The sequence below is a fragment of the Mus caroli genome, unplaced genomic scaffold (assembly GCF_978045245.1).
Source record: "Mus caroli unplaced genomic scaffold, Mus_caroli_1 scaffold_12, whole genome shotgun sequence".
In the NCBI taxonomy this organism is placed as follows: Eukaryota; Metazoa; Chordata; class Mammalia; order Rodentia; family Muridae; genus Mus; species Mus caroli.
Genome location: NW_028227267.1, coordinates 36,581,562 through 36,604,933, shown reverse-complemented (window position 1 = coordinate 36,604,933; position 23,372 = coordinate 36,581,562). Strand labels below are relative to the sequence as shown.

The window sequence follows — 23,372 nt, the reverse complement described above, 5'->3', positions numbered from 1 at the left end:
TATCCATCTTTCAATTCTCTGGTGGATCCTGAGCCTTATTTACTTCAGTGTAGTGCTTGGCTGTTTTGGTAAATGTTACCTGTTGGGTAGCTTAACCTGATATCTAGTAATGCTATTTGTGCAGGTAGATAACAGCTTGACATCAGTCTTTAAACGACTAAACTATCCCGAGTTTGCAGAGTGGACTGAGACACTTACTTTTCTCTTTCAGATAGATATTCCTAGGCTTGAAATTATTCTGTCAGCCATTCTCAAGGACCAGTCTTATAGCAGCCAAACTGACTATGGAGTCTCAAATTGCCACTTGCCTTGTAGCTGTTGTAGCAGATGAATGAAGTTACAGGCCTGGAATGTAACTCAGGGAGCATGGACATTATTAGGTTCAATCATAGCACAGGGAGGTCAAAGAGAAGGAAAAATTACCCCATCTCATCCAGACTTGTTGGAGACAAAACAAAACAAAACAAAACAAAACAAAACAAAACAAAACAAAACAAAACAAAACTGTGAGGCTCCATGGAAGCTTTTAAAGTCTGCCACCCTCTTCATAGATCCCTCCCAGACTCCATTTATTGCCCTATGGAAAGTTTTCATAGTGGGGTGTATAACCCAGAATATAAATATGAATACATAGATTATTAAATTCTGTGTCTGTGGTAACTGGCTGACTAGATGGCTCAGTTGATAAAGTTAATGGGACCAAGCATAGAGACCTGAGTTCCTTCCCTGTAACCCACATCATAGGAGAGAAAAAAACTCCATAAATTGTCCTCTGACTTTCATGTAGGTGGGGGTGCCAGGTCTTAGCAGGTCAAGTTTCCCACTGCTCACTTACACTGAGAACTCTCCATCTGATACACTCATGTAATTATATGACTCTGTGCTCCATTTAAGAGATTCAGTACTTTTTTATTTTCACTTTTGTTGCCCAGAAGTTAGAGAAACCAAGGAGGCCAGCATCAGACCAACACCTGAAACACTGGTTAGGGATTATGGAAATAGGGAACTTGTAACTGAGGTGTGAACATCATGTGTTCCAAACTGCTCTAAATGGTTTTCTATACATGCATGGCCAACTGTAGTAGATGCTGTTATTTCATTGCTATTTCTTTGTTGCTATAGTTTTGTTTTATTGTCTACCTCTGATTATCTCAAAGAGACCAAAAAAAAAAAAAAAAAACTGTGATGAAATTTGCACTAATCCCTGTGGCCTGTTGAAGCCTCACTAGATGTCAGAGTCAGGTTTAGTGAGGATGATTTGCCTGGATGATGCACAACTGCTCCGGGTCGCCTGTACTACCATATGCTAATATCTTCCTCTGACAAAGTAGCAGTTATCAGTGAAACAGAGTGAAATGATTTACAGTGCTAGCACTCTTAGGTTTAAGCAGACACCAGTAGCAAAGTACAAAGGACCCAAAGATGGAAGCACATGCCCAGGCTTACAACAGTAGGCTTTGAAACGATTACATTGACCTGGGAGTAGACAGTGGAATGTGAGGTGCAGGCAGAGGCCTAGTACAGAGTGTCTGACAATTATCCAGGCTAGAAGGTGTTCCCACTACTAGAAGGTCTTTGGATCTGTGGTCTAGGCAGCATAAGGAGAGTGATGAAAGTCACTGTCTTGTGAATTTGCTGCTGAGACAATTGCTTTCTCTTCTGAATATACACAGTGGAGTTGGCTCAAGGTCAAGAAGAAACAGCCATTGTTGTAGTTCATTCCTCTGAAGAACATTCTCCTTCTCTTTTCAGCCCACATAGATTAATCATGTACCAACTTGTTCCCTGGACCCTCACATGACAGGGATATGATACCACTTTCCTGTTATGTGTACCAGAAGATTACTTTACAATGGCCCAGATGATCTAGTTCAATCTTGCAAGACACAATGACCTAGCCTAGTATGGTGGCACTTGCCTTTAATACCCAGAGAGTCACAGGCAGACAGAATGTTATGAAATCAATGCAGTCTAAACAGTTGGTGGAGATTATGGGTTTTTTTTTGTTTTGTTTTTTTGTTTTTTTTATTCAGGATCAAGTCAGATAAGATCCTAAGGTTGGGAGGTTTTAGGTTTACCTTTTAAGAGGACTTTGTACTTGTAGGAAGGAATAATGCAAATATTCACAGATAAATTGTGGAACCCAGGCCTTCATTCAGCTCCAAGGCAAGTGCATCCAGGGGACTAATGAATAATATGCTTTGGGGATTCTGACCAGCCTAACAGAAGAGTCCTAAACGTAGTTATTATAAGGAAATAGTCCGACCAGTTCATATACAGTAAGATGCAGAGCCCACAACTGGACAGGTTTTTTGGCACCATGTATTTCCATGCATGATGTGGGTTCCTGGTGTCAGGAGACACAGAAGAAGGCCTCATATCCCTTGAAACTGAAGTTACTGACATCTCACACCATTGCTTGAAATCCCAGCACTTGGGAGAGGAGGTCAGAATCAGTTCAGGAGCATCCTTGACTACATAACAATTTTTTTTAATTAATCTTTTTTATTAGGTATTTTCCTCATTTACACTTCCAATGCTATCCAAAAAGTCCCCAATACACTCCCCCCCCTACTCCCCTACCCACCCACTCCCACACCTTGGCCCTGGCATTCCCCTATACTGGGGCATATAAAGTTTGCAAGTCCTATGGGCCTCTCTTTCCAGTGATGATATACTAGGCCATCTTTTGATACATATGCAGCTAGAATCAAGAGCTCTGGGTTACTGGTTAGTTCATAATGTTGTTCCACCTATAGGGTTGCAGTTCCCTTTAGCTCCTTGGGTACTTTCTCTAGCTCCTCCATTGGGGGCCCTGTGATCCATCCACTCACTAGCTGACTGTGAGCATCCACTTCTGTGTTTGCTAGGCCCCGGCATTGTCTTGCAAGAGACAGCTATATCTGTGTCCTTTCAGCAAAATCTTGCTAGTGTATGCAATGGTGTCAGCGTTTGGAAGCTGATTATGGGATGGATCCCTGGATATGGCAGTCTTTAGATGGTCCATCCTTTCATCACAGCTCCAAACTTTATCTCTGTAACTCCTTCCATGGGTGTTTTATTCCCAATTCTAAGAAGGGGCACAGTGTCCACACTTTGGTCTTTGTTCTTCTTGAGTTTCATGCGTTTAACAAATTGTATCTTATATCTTGGGGTCCTAAGTTTTTGGACTAATATCCACTTATCAGTGAGTACATATTGTGTGAGTTCCTTTGTGATTGTGTTACCTCACTCAGGATGATGCCCTCCAGGTCCATTCATTTGCCTAGGGATTTCATAAATTCATTCCTTTTAATAGCTGAGTAGTACTCCATTGTATAAATGTACCACATTTTCTGTATCCATTCCTCTGTTGAGGGGCATCTTGGTTCCTTCCAGCTTCTGGCTATTATAAATAAGGCTGCTATGAACATAGTGGAGCATGTATCCTTCTTACCGGTTGGGACATCTTCTGGATATATGCCCAGGAGAGGTATTGCAGGATCCTCTGGTAGTACTATATCCAATTTTCTAAGGAACTGCTAGACTGATTTCCAGAGTGGTTGTACAAGCTTGCAATCCCACCAACAATGGAGGAGTGTTCCTCTTTCTCCACATCCTCGCCAGCATCTGCTGTCACCTGAATTTTTCATCTTAGCCATTCTGACTGGTGTGAGGTGGAATCTCAGGGTTGCTTTGATTTGCATTTCCCTGATGATTAAGGATGTTGAACATTTTTTCAGGTGCTTCTCTGCCATTCGGTATTCCTCAGGTGAGAATTCTTTGTTCAGTTCTGAGCCCCATTTTTTAATGGGGTTATTTGATTTTCTGGAGTCCACCTTCTTGAGTTCTTTATATATATTGGATATTAGTCCCCTATCTGATTTAGGATAGGTAAAGATCCTTTCCCAATCTACATCAACTCTGAGAAGAGATGATTCAAACATCCAAGCCCTGGGTTGAGGTCAAACAGACACACAGTCCCCTTTTCCAGATGGTTGCCCTGACTGGCAAGTCCTGCAGGAGCAGTCACAGCCCTGTCTCCAGGACACACAGACCTTATCTCCTAAACCATCTCAGACAACTGACACTATCAGTTTTCTTCAGTTCCTAGGAAAGAGGCTCACTCACCAGATTCCCTTTCCTACTTTATCAGTTCTAAGTCTTCCTAAATGGATCAGATGTTGCCCAGTGTGCCAGAAGAAAGACATGTGGCACTCTCACTCTCTCTTTGTGTGTATGTTGTTGTTGTTGTTGTTTTTACAGCAGACTAAACTATCTTTCAACTATAGTTGTTCCCAGATCTCTTTCAGTCACTTTGGGGAAATTTTACCTGTCTCTGGCAACATTTCCCTCCAGAGGGGGCACCAGTGTCCCCAACCCAAAGCTGAGGGGCCACTCACTTGTCCAAGCTCATTCTTTGCAGCTCACCTCCCAGGATTTCTTTGTGAAATGACCCCTTGTTATGAAAAATCAGGAGGAGGGAGGATGCTGGCAGTTGGAACAGCTCTTATAAAGCAGAAGGAGAACGAGTGAAGCAGGGGAAATTTTAGAGCAATTTGTGTTGTGGAGAATTTCACAGAAAAACAAAACAAAACAAAACAAAACAAAACAAAACAAAACAAAACAAAACACCCATACACTTAAAATAAAATTTAGTGAAAAGACAGGAGAATTTGGATAGAATAAAGTTAGAAGGAGAAGCACCCACACCGGGCACTGTACACTTACCACATAACAAGTGTCTGCATGTGACCAGGATGAATGTTAATGACAAATGAAAAAGGAAATTTAGTCCAGTGAAGGAATGTCTTGACCTCCTTAAAGAAAACAACTTCAGTGTGAAAAAGACAAGCAAACATTGACCTCTGAACTCGAGCTATAAAACGTCTTCCAACAACAGGGCCAGACAGTTTTGGCAACAGAAGCAGAAACCAGCCTTAGCTACTCAGCTTTGGGGACCCACAGCTTGTCATAACATTGGGCACCTCGTCTCTGGAACTGAAGAAAACGGATAGAGTTAGTATTCTGAGGTGAGGTAGGAGATAAGGTCTGTGTGTCCTGGAGACAGGGCTGTGACTGTACCTGCTGGACTCACAGGAAAGTCAGGTCGAACATCTAGAAAAGGAGGTTGTGGGTCTGTTTGATCTTTAACCTGAACTTTCTGGAGTGATCCTAGCAGAGTCCATAGGAAATGGAGACAGAGACATTCCATCTCATGTTTATCCACATGGCCATGCTAATCTCTGAGACAGGTGTTGGCATTTTCTCCCTTCGGTCTCTTCCTTCTATGTAGCTAGGGTGGCTTAGGCTCTCCCACACTGTAATCTCTCTGAGAAGCAGATGTTACAGGCAATGGTCTGAATCTGGCCAGTAGCTCTTGGGGTTTAAGGGAGGTTGTGAGATCCTTTGTTTATTATCCATGTTTTTGTTTGCTGTTTTGCTTTATTATCATGGTTTACGTTTATTGTGTTGGTGGGTGCACACATACCACAGCACACTGTGTGAGGTCATGTATGTGGAGGTCAATGGACAACTTACAGCAGTTGGTTCCCGCCTTCTGCCATATGGATTGTGCAGGTCAAATTCAGATCATTAGCATTGCCTTTTATCACTGCTGTGATAAAATAGGGAAAAACCAACTTGTATAAGAATGGGTTACTTTGACTTACAGCTCCAGGCAGACACTGGGACACAGTCCAGCATCTGTCAAAGTTATGACAGCAGACGTGGAAGTCATACTAGTAGGAAAAGAGCTAGTCACATTACATCCACACTCAGAAAGCAGACAATGAGCCAGGCATGAGGCTAGGCTATGGAGCCTCAAGACTTGCTTCAAAGACATCCTGCACTACCTTCTGAAAACAACTGGGGTCAGGGGCCCTCAGTGTTTGGACACACAATTTCCTGTGTGATTTTGGGAACCTAATTAAGACAAAGCATTAAAACCAATTCCCAACAGAAAGGATGAGATGTTGGGATATAGAAAGTGTTAACTCTGGAATACCAGAGGGAGTGTGTGCTTGCCACAGGGAGGTTTGGAAGTGCCCAACCACTGAGCTAGTAAGGCATATCAAAAGTCAGCCGGCATGTGTGTGTCTTTCAATCATGAGTCCAGGTCTCTTGAGGGACTACAGGGCTATGAATGCTCCCACTGGGAGCTCAGAGCAGATTAACAATTTACCACTGAGTGGTTAAATTGATTAACAATTTAACCACTGAGTCCTCTCTCCAATCCCTCTTAATTTCTGTTTAGTGTTATGTGGGGATGTGGAAGACATAGGTCATCTTTGTGGAATCTATTCTTCTTTTCCATCTTTACATAGGTCCTAGGAATCAAATTCGGGTTGCCAAACATGAATAGCAAGGGCCTTTGCTGGTTGGTCCACCACCTCACTCCACCCTCACCCTTATGTCCATATTCCTTAGTAGCAGGATTCACATTGTTAAGACCTAGGTAAAATAGCAAGGCCAAGATGGAATGTTAAGGCCTAAGTGAAAATATCAGGCCTAGGTAACTGTTTCCTGGCTAACCTGTTATTTTGTGCTGTTACTAATATTATAAGGAAACTTTCTCATGTGTTGTTTCTGTTGTAACTAGAAAATTTTCTCATGCCAAATTGATTAAATATTCTATTATGTTCTGTGCCCTTGGAAATCATGATAAAAGTCAATAGAAATGCTTTGTATAGGTGCCCACATAAGCTTAAAACTGAACCAACCACACAGCAGCACTTCCTGCATCTGTGTATAACCCCTTATGATATTTACTTTTATACATTATGCCTGGGATGGAACCCAACATAAGAGAGACACTTGCATCAATTTATATTAAGACTTCCATTTTGAGTAAGGGTCAAGTAAAGTTCAAGTTGCCAGAACCTCTGCTTCCCTGCTCTCTCCCTATCTCTGCCTTCCTACAATAAATGCCTTAAAACCATTAACTGCCTTTTCTCATCAGACCTGCTGAGCTGAAGCAATGGAGCAGACATTCCTGTAAGGAGGTGCTTGCTCAGAACCTCCCACCAGGAGATCTCTCTGGTTCCCAGCCACCACCACCATCAACCTGCCCACTAAGGAAGCCAGCAGAGCTAGGCAGACACTCTCCTCCCCATGGGAACTGAGCCAGCACTCCCTCCTCCTGGAAATTTCCCTTCAGGCCCCAGACCAGAGTCTGCCTGAGCTTCCCCTCTCCCAGTCACCCCTTCTTTGGTCTCAGCTCTTCAGGGTCATCCAGTGGCATCTGCAGTGTCCAAGCCTGAGGACCACAGACTCCAGAACGAGGCCTTCCACAGCGCCCAGAGCTGTCTGCGGTGCCTAACACTCTGAACACAACTCTGCCATGTCTAGAGGAACATGTGTCACCAGATCTGGCTAGTAAACACATCCTTTTCCAAACAAAAAGATAAATAAGAAAAATTGATGCTGGATTATATTTTCAAAATCTCTTTAGAGGCTGACATCTTGATTCCAAATCTGATTTTTATTTGTACTTTTCTACATCATTATTCTGTTGAATTATATAAAGTTGGCTTCATACACATAAGCAGTGGAAAGAGAAGAGCTGACACACAGCTACCACAGAAGAGTTGATGGACCACCAGGGTTATTGGTGCAAACATGATGTAATCAGCGACAGCTTCTTGCTCCTGGGATCCACTGTTCTATCACTGGGAGACCCTTGACACTCAGAAACATTGTCTTGAGAGTGTTGAGGGACAAAGATGGAGACCTTACCCGCTCCTCTCATTCTTGAGACAGTAGGGTTTGGCCCTGCTGCCACTGGAGTAGAATATGCTAGAAAAGACCAATTACTAGATATAGACTTATTGGTTTATTTAGTTATATACTTGATTTACTGATACTGTTTGTACTGCCTGTTGGTCAACCATGACTTCACCTGCTACCTGAAACAGAATGGCTTGGAGAAATGGCAAGGGTCTGCTAATTTTAACCTGCTGACTGTCAGCTATGCTTCTATAATCTCTTGCTTGCTTATCTGCCCAACCTGGTGGTCCTAGAGTATAAAATGAGAATAAAAGCCAACCCCACCCTGAGAGCCCTTCCAGGATTTATCCTAGCTTCAGTCCACAGGTGACATCACCTCTCTTCTGGTCTCTCTGGTATCAGTGGGCTGATTCCAGAAAGATTGCCACAAAACGAATTTCTTATCAATGCGTGTGGGACTTCTGCCTGAAGATAGACCAAGACAGAAGAGATAGAGGGGTGGTGAAGTAACGGATTCTGCTTTCACCATCTGAGTTCTGATAAACGGCTTGTTAACCCATAACAACACCTTATTGCTTAGTGCCTTTTATCTAACATGTTCTGGGGACAACAGAATGACAACATTTTTCTTTTCTTTTTCTTTTTTCTTTTCTTTTTTTGAAGGAGGAGGGAGCTTCAAGGCACAAGAGAGGATGATTTTATAATAAACTTTAAACTAGAACCCATGTTGTATGGTTTTGTTATTATCACATGAACATTCATGATTACAGAAAGGTATTTAAGGACAGCTCATGCAAGTATATAAGGCTTCAGGCATAAGCTACCCTTATTCCACTGAGATCTCATTCATTACCCACCCCTCTTCTCAGTACTTTCCAAGCTGAGCCATCTCACCATCTCTTAACACTCCTTACCACTGCAAATCAGCAAGAGAGCTCACGTACACCAATGCAAAGTCCATTTGGGTCAACTGCTCCTGCCATGATACCAATAATTTGGGAGGAAAAAGGCAAAAGACCCAAGGTGGCCTGAAGGACATGCTGAGAAAACAAGAAACTTTAAAGAACCACAACTCCAAGGAGATGATCTGGCAGGAGAAAGAAAATAGAAGATGAATGGAACAGGCCTGAAGAGGCAACCAGTGCTAGTATGCTAAGCCTGTTTGTCCCTCCTGCACCCTGAGTGAAGTAGCTGCTTTTTATTTAACACAAAAACCTGGCAATCAGGTCATGTTTGCTAGGACAGACAGCTTCTTCAAACGTGTTGTCCATAGCAATGTTGTGATAGGCTTACCTAATTTCCACTAGCTGACTTGTTGGTGTGCCTAGCTCTATACTGTTCTTCCTGCAAGTTCGCAGTCATAGTAAAGGGGGATGATGTGGCCATGAACTACAAAGCAAAGGATAAGGTCACTAAGTAGGAGCAGAGACCTGATGCCCCTACATGTGTTCTGGCTGAACTACACTGTCCCTTTTATGTTTTTTAATTAACTACAAATATAAAGATAAACTGTTTTCGAGAGAGATGGCTCAATGGCTAAGAGCACTGACTGCTCTTACAGGATTCCTGAGTTTGATTCCCAGAAAACACATGGTGGCTTGTCTATAATGGAATCTGATGCTCACTTCTGGTCTGTCTGTAAATGGTGACAGTGTACTTACATACATTAAATAAATAAATACATACATAAATATTTACAGTTTTCAACATAAAAGTAATCTTTATTTCTGCCTTGTGAGAAATCAGAAAGTCTGCACAGTGTGGATCTAAATTTCCCAGATGCTGTGCCCAACAGAATCTGACCGAGAAGCTTTCTTCAGTGGTATCAGACATAGTGGCACAAGCTTTTACCCCAACACTTGAGAATCAGAATCAAGGGGCTCTGTCTGATTCTGAGGCCAGCCTGATCTACATAGCAAATTCCAAGCCACCCAGGGCTAAATAGTGAGAACTGTCTTTCAGAAAACAAACAAATAAAACAAACCAAAAACAGTCCTCAGCCCCTGAGAAGGTGGGAAGTTTATTCAGTAATCCAGCACTTGGGAGGCAATGCCAAGAATAGTACTGGTTCAAAGAGAGTGGCCTGGCTGAGGCAAATCAGACAGAAGTTGGACAGTTGGTGGCACCTACAGCCTGGTGCTGGGTAAGGGCCATACACTGAACAGGACCAGAGCTCCTGACCCCTTGAGTCCCCCAAAGCACCATGAAACTGAAGAGAGTATTTTATTGATAAAACTGAGAATAAAAGCCGTGTAGGTTAGGGAAGGAGGCAAGAGCAAGGGTTTCCTAGAGACCAACATGCAGCCTCTAAATGACTGTCCTCAGGACTTATCCTAACTGCTTTCATCTCTAGAGTGTTCTAAACAGCTGTATCCCAGGTTAGTGTCATCAAAGGGGAAGGCTGCTGAACATTGAAGCACAACCCCACTGGGATGATCTCTCATTTCAGAGTGAAGCAGCACCCCACACACATCATTACAGGTTATCCTATTAACAGAGTGAGGAGGCTGGGCAGTCCATTGAAAGTTACAACATTCTTAGTCTAGTAAAGAGACTCTAGTTGAGAAGGTTCCAGTGGGAAGAACATCCACATCTGTGTTTTCTGTGTTTCAGGAAGAAATGAGGCCATCTCCAGGCCAGGTCCTCTTTTCCCAGGCCCCACACCAGCACAGGACTACAGGCCCTGTCCTGCCCTCTGCTGACCACAGTGAGGTCTTATAGACCTCATTCTGTGCTAGCTGATAGCCCAACCTTTCTTAGCCTCCTGCAGGCGCCCAGCTTCAGCCTCTTCTTCTCTTTCTGAGACTGCACACTCTGCAGGAGATCTCCACCTCAACCCTGAAGTTGTCAGAGTGCTGTGTGTCCCTAAGATCGGAGAGTCACCAGTCCCATATTGTGTCAGCCTGGGACATCACACCGGATTCTGGTCTTCTTTTGTGAAATGAAGGATCTGTAATAAAAGATCTCATAGATTCCTTCCATCTAGGAATCTCTCTAGTGCTTTGAGTCAATGAATAAATGTAGGTGCACGTGCATATGTGTGCATGTGTGCATGTGTGTGCATGTGTGCATGTGTGTACAGGAACAACTATGAAGGGAAACAGACATTCATTTAATTTTAGTGTCAGGGATAACATCCCGTCAGTTGGCTTTCTTATTCCGGAGTCTGTGGTAGAGAAACGCCCACGATGGGAGGTGTGTGTTAAAGCAATGCTGCTCAAGGTCAAGGCAGAAGAAAGGAGGACAGGAAAGGGCACTGCGTCCCCAAACATCCTTCAAGGGCAAGCCCATGGCATCCTAGCTTCTTGCTGCTGAGTCTTACTTCCTAAAGCTGAGCATCCACTCACAGCAGCACAGGCTGCTTACAACTTGGTTCATAAGCTGGGTCTGGAATTGCAAGTCTGGGAGCCTACAACTTCCAGCCTGAGGCAGAAGGACAGAAAATTTTGAATCCAATCTGGGTTTCTAAGCAAGTTGAAACCAAACCCAGGCTACAGAGTGATACCCTACTCAACACTCCTTAGACCCCCAAAAGATTAGTCCCTAAAAACAGGTTCCTGTGACAATTTTATAAATGTTGTCCACTGTCATTTCCATAGACAGCCGGAGCACTTGACAGAGCTGTGTCAAATACTACACTGACACTGGGCATCTGTCAGTCAGTAAGTCAAGAGCAGTCATTGCATGAGGATCCCAGGGTTGAAGAAATTCCAAGTTTTGGAAACAATCTCTCATCGATGGAATCTGCACAAAAAACATCTATCAATTGGGAAAGCAAAATAGTCATTGTAGCTTATAGGTCAAGTGCAAAAGTATTTCTTGAGATATTATTATGATATTCATCAAGATTGGAAAGAAAATCCCAAGACTTACTCTTGGGCTATAACTCCGGCTGTACTTCACAACAGAACTGAGAGCAGGTCTGGGCATGTGTCAGTGGGTGGGAGTGCAAGGGAGGTTTGGATAACAAAAAACTTAGAGAGGCTTTTAAACAATGGAAGCCCAAACTCTCTATCTAGGTGACACTAGGGATGTAGACCAGCAGCAGTTCATGTCTCTAGATTGCAAAAAGCCTGGTTCAAACTCCAGTATGAAGAAAAACAGAAATCAAAATTCTTTTAGAGTTATTGCACCATTTTTAACATTGGCTTATAGTAACTCTGGCATCTTAGATAAAGAGATGTTTTCTGAGGGTCCATGTTGTAAAACTAGACCATTGGTACTAGCTCTGGAACAAATGAGGGTAGATGGAAATGTAGAAAGGAATCTTATATAGAAAACAATCAGGAAAGTACTATGAACTATGCCGTGAGTACAGTGTTTTCTTATAACTATGACAGTGTTCCTATATGCAATATTTAAAGTTTGCCTTTTTAACATTTACATGTGTCTGAACTCACATGTGCCATGTGTGTACAGGTACTAACAAAAACCAAACAGGTGTCCAATTCCCCTGGACCTAGAGTTATCTCAAGTTGTGGCCTCTGCATGACAAACTGTGATCTTCTGGAAGAGGAGGAATCTGGAAGAGTGGAAGTTCTCTTAACCACTATCATCTCACTGATTTCTAAGACCTATTTTTACTAATGTGTCTCTGTCTGTCTGTGCACATGTGTATGAACATGCCAACAGATGCTATTAGAAGACATGATATGTGCTGGATGGAGTTACAGGCAATTGTAAGCCATCCAGCATAGGTACTGAAACCAACCTTGGGTCCTCTGGAGAGCATCAAGTACTCTTAACAACTGAGCCATCTCTGCAGACCTCACCATCATATAATTTTAAAGATGCAAGACAGAAAGGTAAATATCTCTTATGTTTCCGGCTTCCCAAGGCTTCCTAAAAGTGTGTAGTCAGGCTAATAGAAAACTTGTCTGTTCCTTACTGAAAACAGACACGAAGCCTACAGCCAATCAAAAGGCAATACAGAGATTTCTGTGGAGAGTTCCAATTCAGACTTCAAACTGCCCTGCACAAGAGGGCTTGGAATTTATTCCTTACAATGGAGCCAGCAGCACCATGGCTTGGCCAAGTGAAGAAACAGAAGGCTGGTTGCACAAGCAGGCAATGTACCAATCTGTGGGTTCTCCACCAGCTCCACCCACAGAGCCTGCTGTATATCTAAGGGCCCAAGTGGTGCTCACCCATTATCCCTGATTTCCAGGACAACCAGACCTCAGGTCCACGGGAACCACAAGCAGATGGGGTAAGACACTGACTGCCTATGCCTGGGACAGGGTGGGCAGGTAATGGGGCAGTGTCCAGGAAAAGTGGCACTGTGAACCCATAATGACAGCAAGGGCCTTCAGGAAGACATAGGGAAAACTAAGGCAAGGTGGGAGCAGTCACTTCTCTTCTCTCCTCACAGGAAACATGGGTCCGAAGCTGCTTGAGTCCCGACTTTGTCTCCTGCTGCTGCTAGGACTTGTCCTAATGCTTTCCTCATGCCTGGGACAAACCCCTTCCCAGTGGTTTGCCATCCAGCATATCAATAATAATGCCAACCTCCAATGTAATGTTGAAATGCAGCGTATTAACAGGTTTAGAAGAACATGTAAGGGCCTAAATACTTTTCTTCATACAAGTTTTGCTAATGCTGTTGGTGTGTGTGGAAATCCAAGTGGCTTGTGCAGTGACAATATAAGTAGAAACTGTCATAATAGTTCATCTCGGGTGCATATAACTGTCTGTAACATCACAAGTCGGAGGAGAACACCTTATACCCAATGCAGATACCAACCAAGAAGATCAGTGGAGTACTACACAGTTGCCTGTAACCCCAGAACTCAACAGGATAGTCCCATGTATCCAGTGGTACCAGTTCACTTGGATGGGACATTTTAACTCCAGTGCCAGCACTTTGCACCTTCACTCATCTGCTACTTGCAAGATCATAGTAATGAAGAGACAGTTCCTCTGTCTGCACTCCATATAGCACATGTCCTCGTGTAACCTGTCCCTGACTACCTTTAATTTAGCTGAACAGATATTTTCTTACTAATAAACACCTTTGCGTACAAATCTAGATCTCTGGTATCTTTGTGTCTGTCAGTGTTGTGGAAAGAGGAAGGGGAAGAGACACACACAGAAAAGTGTGTGTGTGTTGTGTGTGTGTGTGTGTGTTGAGGCAGGGCCTTATACCAATTTAGGAATCTTCCCAGTCCCTAGAAACAAATGAATCTGAGAAAAGATGGACATCTTTCCCAAAAGTTCCCACACAGCATCTTACCTAAAGTTTCACTGTGGGAAAGAGGTGGCTGGCAGAGGAGACCAGGGAATTGGGATCTCTGGATGAGGCTATCCCTTGCCCTCTCCTTGTACAGCTGTCCTTAAAGATCAATTACGAGAACATTCAACTCAAACCAGAAGGACAGATTCCAAGATAAGGGAACTGGAATCTGCACAGGAAAGAGATGAATAATGAGAGGGCCTGCCCTGGGGTTACAGATGTTTGTTAGCTACATGGGAACTAGGAATGAATCACAGGTCCTCTGCAAGAGCAATCAGTGTTCTTAACTGCCGAGATATCTCTCCACCTCAATGGATTTTTAAAAGTGGGGTGTGTGTGTGTGTGTGTGTGTGTACTTATATGTAACCATACATGGATTTAGATGAAAAGCAAAGATGAAATCTAAAGGAAAGTGTAAAATAGGGGAGTAGAATACATGGAATAGGAAAGCAGAAGCTGGGACTGTGTGAAACAAGAGAACCAGCCACACAGGGTGAGGAAGTGCAAGACAGATCAGAGAGGCAGAGGAATGAAGGAGAAATTATGATTACACAAGTGAGTGAAATGTCCATGATAAACACTACTGCTTTGTATCTAACCTTTACACAGACAAAAACCAGGAAGTGAATCTTCAAACTGTCCTTTCTTGGGTGGCCCATCCATCTGAGAAGAGAGAGGCTCAGCATTCTATAGCTTTGTCTTCCTCTCTTCATTAAGCTAACAAATTCCATAGGAAATGGTAACAGAGCCATTCCTTCTCATGTTTATCCATGTGACCATTCTTGTCTCTGAGATAGTTGTTGGCACTTTTCTCTGTACAGCTAGCATGCCTTATGCTCTCCCACACTATTTTCTCCCTGATAAGATTATGTTACAGGTGATGATCTTAGTCTAGATAGGGGGTGATGGCATTTCATGGGGGTAGAGGTTTGTTTATTGTTTGATGTTTTATTTTAATGCTTTACATTTATTGTGTTGGTGGGGGCACACATACCATAGCATGTATGTGGAAGACATGTATGTGGTGGTCATGTATGTGGGTATCAAAGGAGAACTTACAGAATCTGGTTCCCTTCTTCCAATACATGGACTCTGCAGCTCAAACTTGGGACATCAGCAGTGCTTTCATTTGCTGAGCCAATTCATTGGTCCATTAAGAGAAGTTGGAGAGCCTTCCTTGGATCATAGGGGGGGTTATTACTCTATGTCCTCAGGTGGAATCTCTGCTTTGAGGTTGCTGCTTTTAGCTTGAAACTATAACCCCAGGTATTAACATCAAACAATGTGACAGTCATTGGGGTTCTCAGAACCACCTGGTAAGGTCCCTTCCACAGAGGATCCAACTATTCTGTGGATTTTACCAGGAGAAGCCAGATCCATTCAGACTGAGTGCGTACAACTTTGTTTCCATACTCTTGTAGGGTTATTGGATTTGCCCCAAGTTCGTAGTGTATTGTACTGAATCATCTGATTGACCTCAGAGTCTAACCCAGGACTCATGTGAGGAAAAGCTATACAACAACCAAGGACTATATTTGGTGTCAGTTTGGGGAGCTATTCTAACACCCCTGGGGGCAACAAGAACAGATTCACCCATTTATCAGAGGTTTTGAAAGACCAGTAAAAATTCAGAGCCCTAGCACCAAGAATGTAGGTTAGCTGGTTCAGTGACCCTGTTCCAGGACCTCACCGTCCACAAAAGTTAGGTTAAAATCTTGAGAACAATCTTCAGAAGCAGGGAGTTTCCCCTTGTAATTTTTAGTTCCCCCTTGGGACTTTTTCACCAGTGTTTTTTGCATTTTCCAATAATGCCCTCCCTACCCCCTTGGGCTGTGTTTTTTTCCTTTAAATACCTCCTTTTCCAGCTACTCGGGGTCCACAGTCTTCTACCCCTGCGTGGTGTGCGACTGTGGGGCCTAGAGCTTGCCTGGAATAAAAAAAAATCCTCTTGCGGTTTGCATCAAGGCCATTTCTGGTGAGTGATTTGGGGTGTCGCCTCTCCTGAGTCAGAACATGGGGGAGTCCTAACTTTGTGGGTCTTTCAATTTCTTGGTAACGTTTTCCTAGGATCTACTTAAGAGCTTCGTTAATAATTTCAATACCACATGAGCTTTGGGGCTTCCAAGCAGAGTTTGGGTAATATTTTATCCCTAGAGCTGTGAATATAGATAATCACATGTGTAAATAAAGGTTAATCTGTGAGTCTTAAATGATCAGAAGAGACCAAACCTTGGACAGTGTCCTTTAGAAAAACATATTTGACTCCTCTGTAATCGTTTCAACCCCAGTTGCTAAAGATTCTATCTAGTACAAGAAGGTGTGTACAAACACCAACACATATTTGAAGCTGCCCCAAGGAGACAAAAGAGTACATTCTACCTCCAAGTCCTTATTGGGATAGGAGCACGTCCTCTGCATTGCTCCAAGATGTGTAAAGAATGAGGGCAGCAACATTGTGAAGACCATAGCCCTGATATTCTTGCTTTACTGTAGGTAACTCTCTACCCAAGAACAGTCAAGTTACCACTTACAGAGTGACATCCCTCCCTGGATGGAATGAATCATGTATTCCATGATTTTTCTTAACTGCAGGACTTAGAGAGGAAAGGTGCTCTCCACATTGATCCATGGCCAGTTTCTGTTGCCCCTTTTTCATGGCACAGTGATGTACATATAGGTTTTATATCATCTGTCTTTGGAAGGATCAGTACTCTCATGGGGATCTATCTGCAATACTGTCTTCTTTGCTTTTCTCTGTGCTGGAATATTTCCTTGGGACACATGAGACATGCATGCCCTTCTGATGGCCCTTCCAGTACATGACTGATCTTTGTCAAAATCTTCGACAGCGTCCAACAGGATTAAAATCTTTTTTGCTTATGTTTGCTTATATTTTATAGGTCAGATGTTGGCCAATAACCGTTATGTCGGTTCTAGGAATCAAACTCAGGTTGCCATACATTCATGGCAAGGGCCTTTGCTGGTTGATCCACCGCTTCACTTCACCCTCACCCTTATCTCCATATTCCTTAGTAGCAGGATTCAAATTGTTAAGACCTAGGTAAAATAGCAAGGCCAAGATGGAATGTTAAAACCTAAGTAAAAATGTTAAGGCCTAGGTAACTGTTTCCTGGATAGCCTGTCATTTTGTGCTGTTACTAATATTATAATGAAACTTTCTCACGTGTTGCTTCTGCTGTCATTAGGAAACTTGCTAATGCCAAGTTGATTACATATTCTTTTCTGTTCTGTGCCCTTGAAATTAAGATAAAATTCAATAGAACTGCTTTGTCTAGGTACCCACAATAAGCTTCATCCCGAACCAACCACTCAACAACAGCACTTCCTGCACCTGTGTATAAATCCTTATGGTACTTGCTTTTATAAGTTGCCCCTGGGATGGACCCAATCATAAGAGAGACACCTGCATCTATTTAGATTAAAGCTTCCATTTTGAGTAAGGGTCAAGTAAAGTTTAAGTTGCCAGGACCGTTCTGGGAGCTGGCATCCTACTTGGTACAAAGAGATGTGTATATGGGTAACTGACATCCTGGTTGGCAAGTTAAGACATGAAGTTTAGACAAATTCCATCCTGGCTGACAAGTTAACACATGAAGGTCAGACAAATCCCATCCTGGTTGACAAGTTAACACATGAAGGTTAGACAAATCCCATCCTGGTTGACAAGTTAACACATGAAGGTTAGACAAGGCAAGTCCTTTGCCACAGTTGAATACTCCAACCAATGGGAACAGGATGAGTGTACAACAAAGACATGTTCCTAAGGAAACCCCCATCCCTAAATCCTGATGGGTGAAAATCTTGGCACAGATATTTGTAATCTCAGGCTTAAAAAGCCCTACTGGATCTTGACACAAGGTGACAGTCTGCTCCCACGTCTGACTGGAGTCCCTGATCTATCATCAGCCATGGGGTATGGTGTTTGATAGACCATTCCTGTTTGATGGGAGGCACCAGTGTCTGAGTGGTGTGTGTGACGATTCTCAGACTCCAACACAAACATTTGAGTCATGGTGTCATTTTACACTCTAAAACTTGCCTTGATTTGTGGGACAGTGAGCTGTGCACCTACAGGCTGGTCCCTAGTAGAGCACAGGCCTTGAACCATGGTGACCTGGTATATGGTGACTTCTGCCTGAATGGGACGGCAGGTGTTCAGCCACATCTCCTGGGCCCCTGGTTCCTACTGCAGCCACAGCCTCCCACAGTCCCCCTGCAGGGGTGTGTGTGCCCATCAGTCACATAGACAAGGCCCCAAGCTCCTGGTATTCTGTATGGTCTCCACACTGCCAATTACCTGGCCACATCTAGTTTCCTCTCCACAATTACTTGGCAACAGCCAGGTAGACCTGTGCACTCTAAAAGGGGTTATTTGCCCCCTTCTCCCTTTCTTAACCTCTTACACTTTTACTGTCATGTCTCTCTTATTCTTGCTTCCCACTTTCTCCTCCTTTCCCCATCCTCTTCTACTTTCTCTCCATATGGCCATAGCGAGCCTCCCTGTTTCCTTGCTCTCTTCCTCTCTGTGCCTTTCTAAAATACATGCTTTAAAACCATTGACTGCCTGTTCTCATTGGGACCGGCCATGCTGAAGCAATGGAGCAAGGGAAAACCCTCATAGAAGCATGATAAAGGGGGATGGCATGGGAGTTTGCAGAGGGGAAACCTGCAAAGAGTATAAGATTTGAAAATCAAATAAATAAAATATCCAATTAAAAAACAGAGTAAATTGACGATAGGGGAAAAAAAAAGAATTTGAAGTCATCTTAATAAGGAGTCAACAGCACCTTAAGAACACACCTAAATTCTCTAGGATGAAAAGAAGCAAACACATTGAAGAGGTGTAAATGTCAGAAAATACTCAAACTCAGGGCTGAAGTCAACCAAATAGAAACAAAGAGCAAGATACAAAGAATCAAAGAATCCCAGAGCTGGCTCTTTGAGAAAACAGTTAGCCAAACTAACTAAAGGGCACAAAAACAGTACCAAAATTAAGAAAAACAGAAATGAAAAGGGAAACATAACAATAGAAACTGAGGAATTTAAAAACTCAGCCTGTCTGACTAGAAACACCTATGCTCAACCAACCTGGAAAATGTAGATGAAATGGAAGATATTATTTTATTTTAAGGTTTATTTTGGAATGTATGAGTGCTCTGCTGCATATACACACATGTGTCAGAAGAGGGCATCAGATCCCATGATAGATTTTTGTGAGCCACCATGCTGCTGCTGGAAATTGGACTCAGGACCTCTGGAAGAAACCCAGAGCTCCCAACTGCTGACCCATCTCTCCAGCCCAATACCACATACCAAACTAAAATCAAGATAAGTAAACCATATAAAAAGTCCCATAACCTCTACAGAAACAGAAGTAGTCATTAGAATCCTCCCAACCAAAACAAAAACAAAAAATAAAACAAAAACAAAAAAAGTGAAAATGAGGGCATTGACTCTCTAATCTGGAATGAGTCTGCACAAATCATGTTTGGGACCTTAAAGATGGGGCTTTAGTTCAAAACCCTAGCAACTCCAGATGCCTCCAAGCCTTTTCATCTACAGGTCCATAAAACAAATTTTACTGCAAGTAGTGTGAAACTACGTATTTTAGGCCCATTGTACCACCGTGTAACAGCCCTGTCCAGGCTACTGGACTCTGTCTCCTCAGGTTGTTCCACTTAGGGAACAAAATACCTATAGTCTCATGTGAGGCTCTGCAAGTGCCTGTCAAATACAGACATGGATGCTCATAGTCAGCTATTGGATGGAACACAGGGCCCCGAATGGCAGAGCTAGAGAAAGTACCCAAGGAGCTGAAGTGGTCTGCAACCCGATAGGTGGAACAACAATATGAACTAACCAGTACCCCCAGAGCTCGTGTCTCTAGCTACATATGTAGCAGAAGATGGCCTAGTCGGCCATCATTGGGAAGAGAGGCCCCTTGGTATTGCACACTTTATGTGTCCCAGTACAGGGGAACACCAGGGCCAAGAAGTGGGAGTGGGTGGGTAGAGGAGCTGAGCGGGGGGAGGGGACAGGGAACTTTTGGGATAGCATTTGAAATGTAAATAAAGAAAATATCTAATAAAAAATGAGCTATGTTGGCTACTACTATTTTAGCAAGAGAAGCAGAGACGTTAACTCTGGGTCAGCATCTTATACTTACATCACCCCATGCAGTGAAGGTTCTTCTCAAAGGAAAACCAGAACCCTGGCTGATCAAGGCATGTTTGAAAAAGTAGCAGGTCCTTTTCTTGGACTATCCTTGGAATCTAGATAGAAAACCCCACTGTCATCAGTCCTGCTACATTCTTGCCAGATGCTGACACACAGAAACTCATCAGTAATTGTCTGAGGAAAGAAATGTGATGAAAGAGATCTGTCTCTGTAACTCATGTACCCATAGAAGGACTTACAGAGACAAAGTTTGGATCTGAGACAGAAGGAAGGTCACACAGAGACTGTCCCACCTGGGGATCTATCCCATAAACAACCACCAAACCCAGACATTATTGCTTATGCCAGCAAGATTTTGCTGACAAGACCCTGATATAGCTGTCTCTTGTGAAGCTATGCCAGTGCCTGGCAAATACAGAAGTGGATGCTCACAGACATCTCTTGGATGGAAGACTTAGCCCCCAATGGAGGAGCTAAAGAAAGTACCTGTGGAGCTGAACAGGTCTGCAGCCAATATGAACTAACCAATACCCCCAGAGCTCATGTCTCTAGCTGCATATGTAGCAGAAGATGGCCTAGTTGCCCATCATTGGCAGGAGAGGCCCTTGGTCTTGGGAAGATTATATGCCCCAGCACAGGAGAATGCCAGAGCCAGGAGGTGGAAGTGTGTGGGTTGGGGAACAGGGTGGGAGGAGGGTATAGGGAACTTTTGGGATAGCATTTGAAATGTAAATGAGGAAAATCTCTAATAAGAAATTAAAAGAAAGAAAGAAAGAAAGAAAGTAAGAAAGAAAGAAAGAACAAATGAACAAAAGAAAGAACGAAAGGAAGGAAGGAAGAAGGAAGAAAGAAAGAAAGAAAGAAAGAAAGAAAGAAAGAAAGAAAGAAAGAAAGAAAGAAAGAAAGAAAGAAAGAAAGAAAGAAAAATCTGTCTACCTAAACCTAATAAATATCCCCACATCCAATGAAATCTTTCAGTTCTGAGGCAATTCTTGGCATTCTGAGGCAATGAGGCATGGTTGGGAGCACCATCTTTAAACATGGATTCAGAGACACAGGGGCTTCAGCAGAAATTGCAACTGGAATGATTTGGACCCCAGACTTATAGACCAAATATATGGTGAAAAAGAAGACCTGTTATCTCATACCAGGAATGTCACTATGCCTTAGATTCTGCACATGTGAATGTTCTGATCTATCAAGAAGGAGGGCTCGTCACTGCTGGCAGAAAGAACATTAAAAACGAAGAGGAGTTCTTGCCTCTCCTGGAAACTCTTTGCCTTCCTCTAGGAGTTTCTTGGTTTCAATGCTTAGGACATCAACTTTAAAACACCCTTGAGGCCACGAGTCACCAGGGAATTGACTTGGCTACCCAAAAATCGGCCCAAAAACCAGTGAGGCCTACTGACATTCTGGTGACATAAAGTGCATCACTGCTGCCTGAGAATCCATATACAACCAAGGGGACATAGGGAATATAAAAATATCCAAAGGGTAGAAGAACCAAACGAATGGTGGTGGAAGCCAGAGGGAAGATCATTCTGCCAGGAAATATTGGCAGGGTTCTGGAAAGTAACTTTCATCAGGGTACCAGACAGAGGTCCAGTATACTTTCTGAGTTGCCCAGAAAAAGGTATGTTATAACTAGACATGACAGCCTGGCCCGATTTATGTAAGCAATATGTCAGATTTATAGTAAAATAAATGTAAAGACAGACACTTATCCCAGAAGTGGGCACATACGAGGGGCCAAACTATGGTCAATTGTGAGAAACTGACTTCAGTGATATGTGGCCTGCTAGGGGAGGATAAGAGTCCATGCTTCTTTTTAGTGATACCTTATTTGGATAAGTATAAGTTTTATCCACTAGTCTCAAAGGTCTCAAAGAGTAGCTCAAAAGCTATTCCAGGTGCTGGACCAACAATTTTACCACTTGCTTGGAATTGTGTCAGATTATAGCAGAGAACTCATAGCCAAAACTTGTCAAGTAACAGTGGATGATTTCTGAATAGCTGAGAAACTTCATTGTATATGCAGACCTCAGAGTTCTGCTCACATTCAAATGAAGAATAGTTCACTAATGGAAACGGTACTTAACTCTCAGGAGATTTCCTGGAAGGATGGATGGGCCTCCTTCTTACTTTGGCATTTTGTACCCAATGCATGTAGGAATCCATCCCTATAGTATTTGTTTAGAATGCCTCCCCCATTGCTTCCCAATATCAAAGATAATCAGTTAACCAAACTATAAGTATTTCTTTTTCATTGTCCAGGTCCTCCTGTTTCCATAAAGGCTATTCATCAACTCTTTGAGAGACATAGTGGACTTCTGACTTTTCCACCATCATCCTAGCCACCTCTGAGCCTTGTTGTAGTGATACTACTTGGCTGAAAAGGGTAGCTAAAGACAACACAATCAATTTGAAAAACACTTACATGATTTTTCCACTCTTACACCTGAGAGGTTAGGTGGCATTTTACCATGCATTCAGCAGGCCCATGTCGAAAAGCTAGAAGCCAGAGATGACAATGCCAAACAGAGACCATCCTGAAATTATGGACCCATTAAAATTGAGGTTTCCACAGACCTGAGCCCTTTCCATTGCCTATCCACCATATTGAGTATTACGTATCTTGTAGTCGACTATGGGATCATAATTCAATGCCCAACAGCCTCAGACTTGGAACTGGGAACATCAGAAGGTAAATATTGGAGAAGGGAGAGCTAATGGGACTACAGAGCAGCAATCCAAGACCCCTGTTGACCTTTGCTCACAGATGCCTACTTTGTCTTGTTCTTTTGGATGAAGAGAGAATGTGGGATTTTAGCTTTTGAAGAAGGGACATAAACTTTACAATTTGATATTCCCCCTGTATCTGAGTTCCTCTATTGCCAAGTACAAGGAAATTTCATTGAAAAAAAATCTGATCTTAAAACAGAGCTTTTTTGAAAGCACATATCTCAATATATTGAAACAATGACTCCTCTCAAGGTATGTGCCCACTAAAAAACATAACCCAACATGCAGAAAATTAAATGTGCAGGAGAATGATTTTGTCCTCTGAAAACCAGAGCAACCTGGGGAATTGGACTATATGTTATATGAATGGACACCAGAAGTAGATTTACATTGGAGAACAATCTACCACATGCAAGGATCCTAGAGCTCTAGGCCTTAACGAAGATGAGCTATCCATGTTTAGGCCCTATGAATCTCTCCCCATCCTAAGCAC

At 42.9% G+C, this 23,372-nt stretch overlaps 1 protein-coding gene and 1 long non-coding RNA gene across 2 annotated transcripts in view; one reads left to right on the top strand and one right to left on the bottom strand.

Annotated features, from left to right (window-relative positions):
- Window positions 1-23,372, bottom strand: part of LOC147001736 (uncharacterized) — a 227,454-nt gene that overhangs the window by 15,430 nt on the left and 188,652 nt on the right. The gene's annotated exons all lie outside the window — the stretch shown is intronic.
- LOC147001740 (eosinophil cationic protein 2-like) lies at window positions 13,084-13,554 on the top strand. The gene has a single exon (XM_085828948.1). The coding sequence runs from the start codon at window positions 13,084-13,086 to the stop codon at window positions 13,552-13,554; it is 471 nt and encodes a 156-aa protein (XP_085685074.1).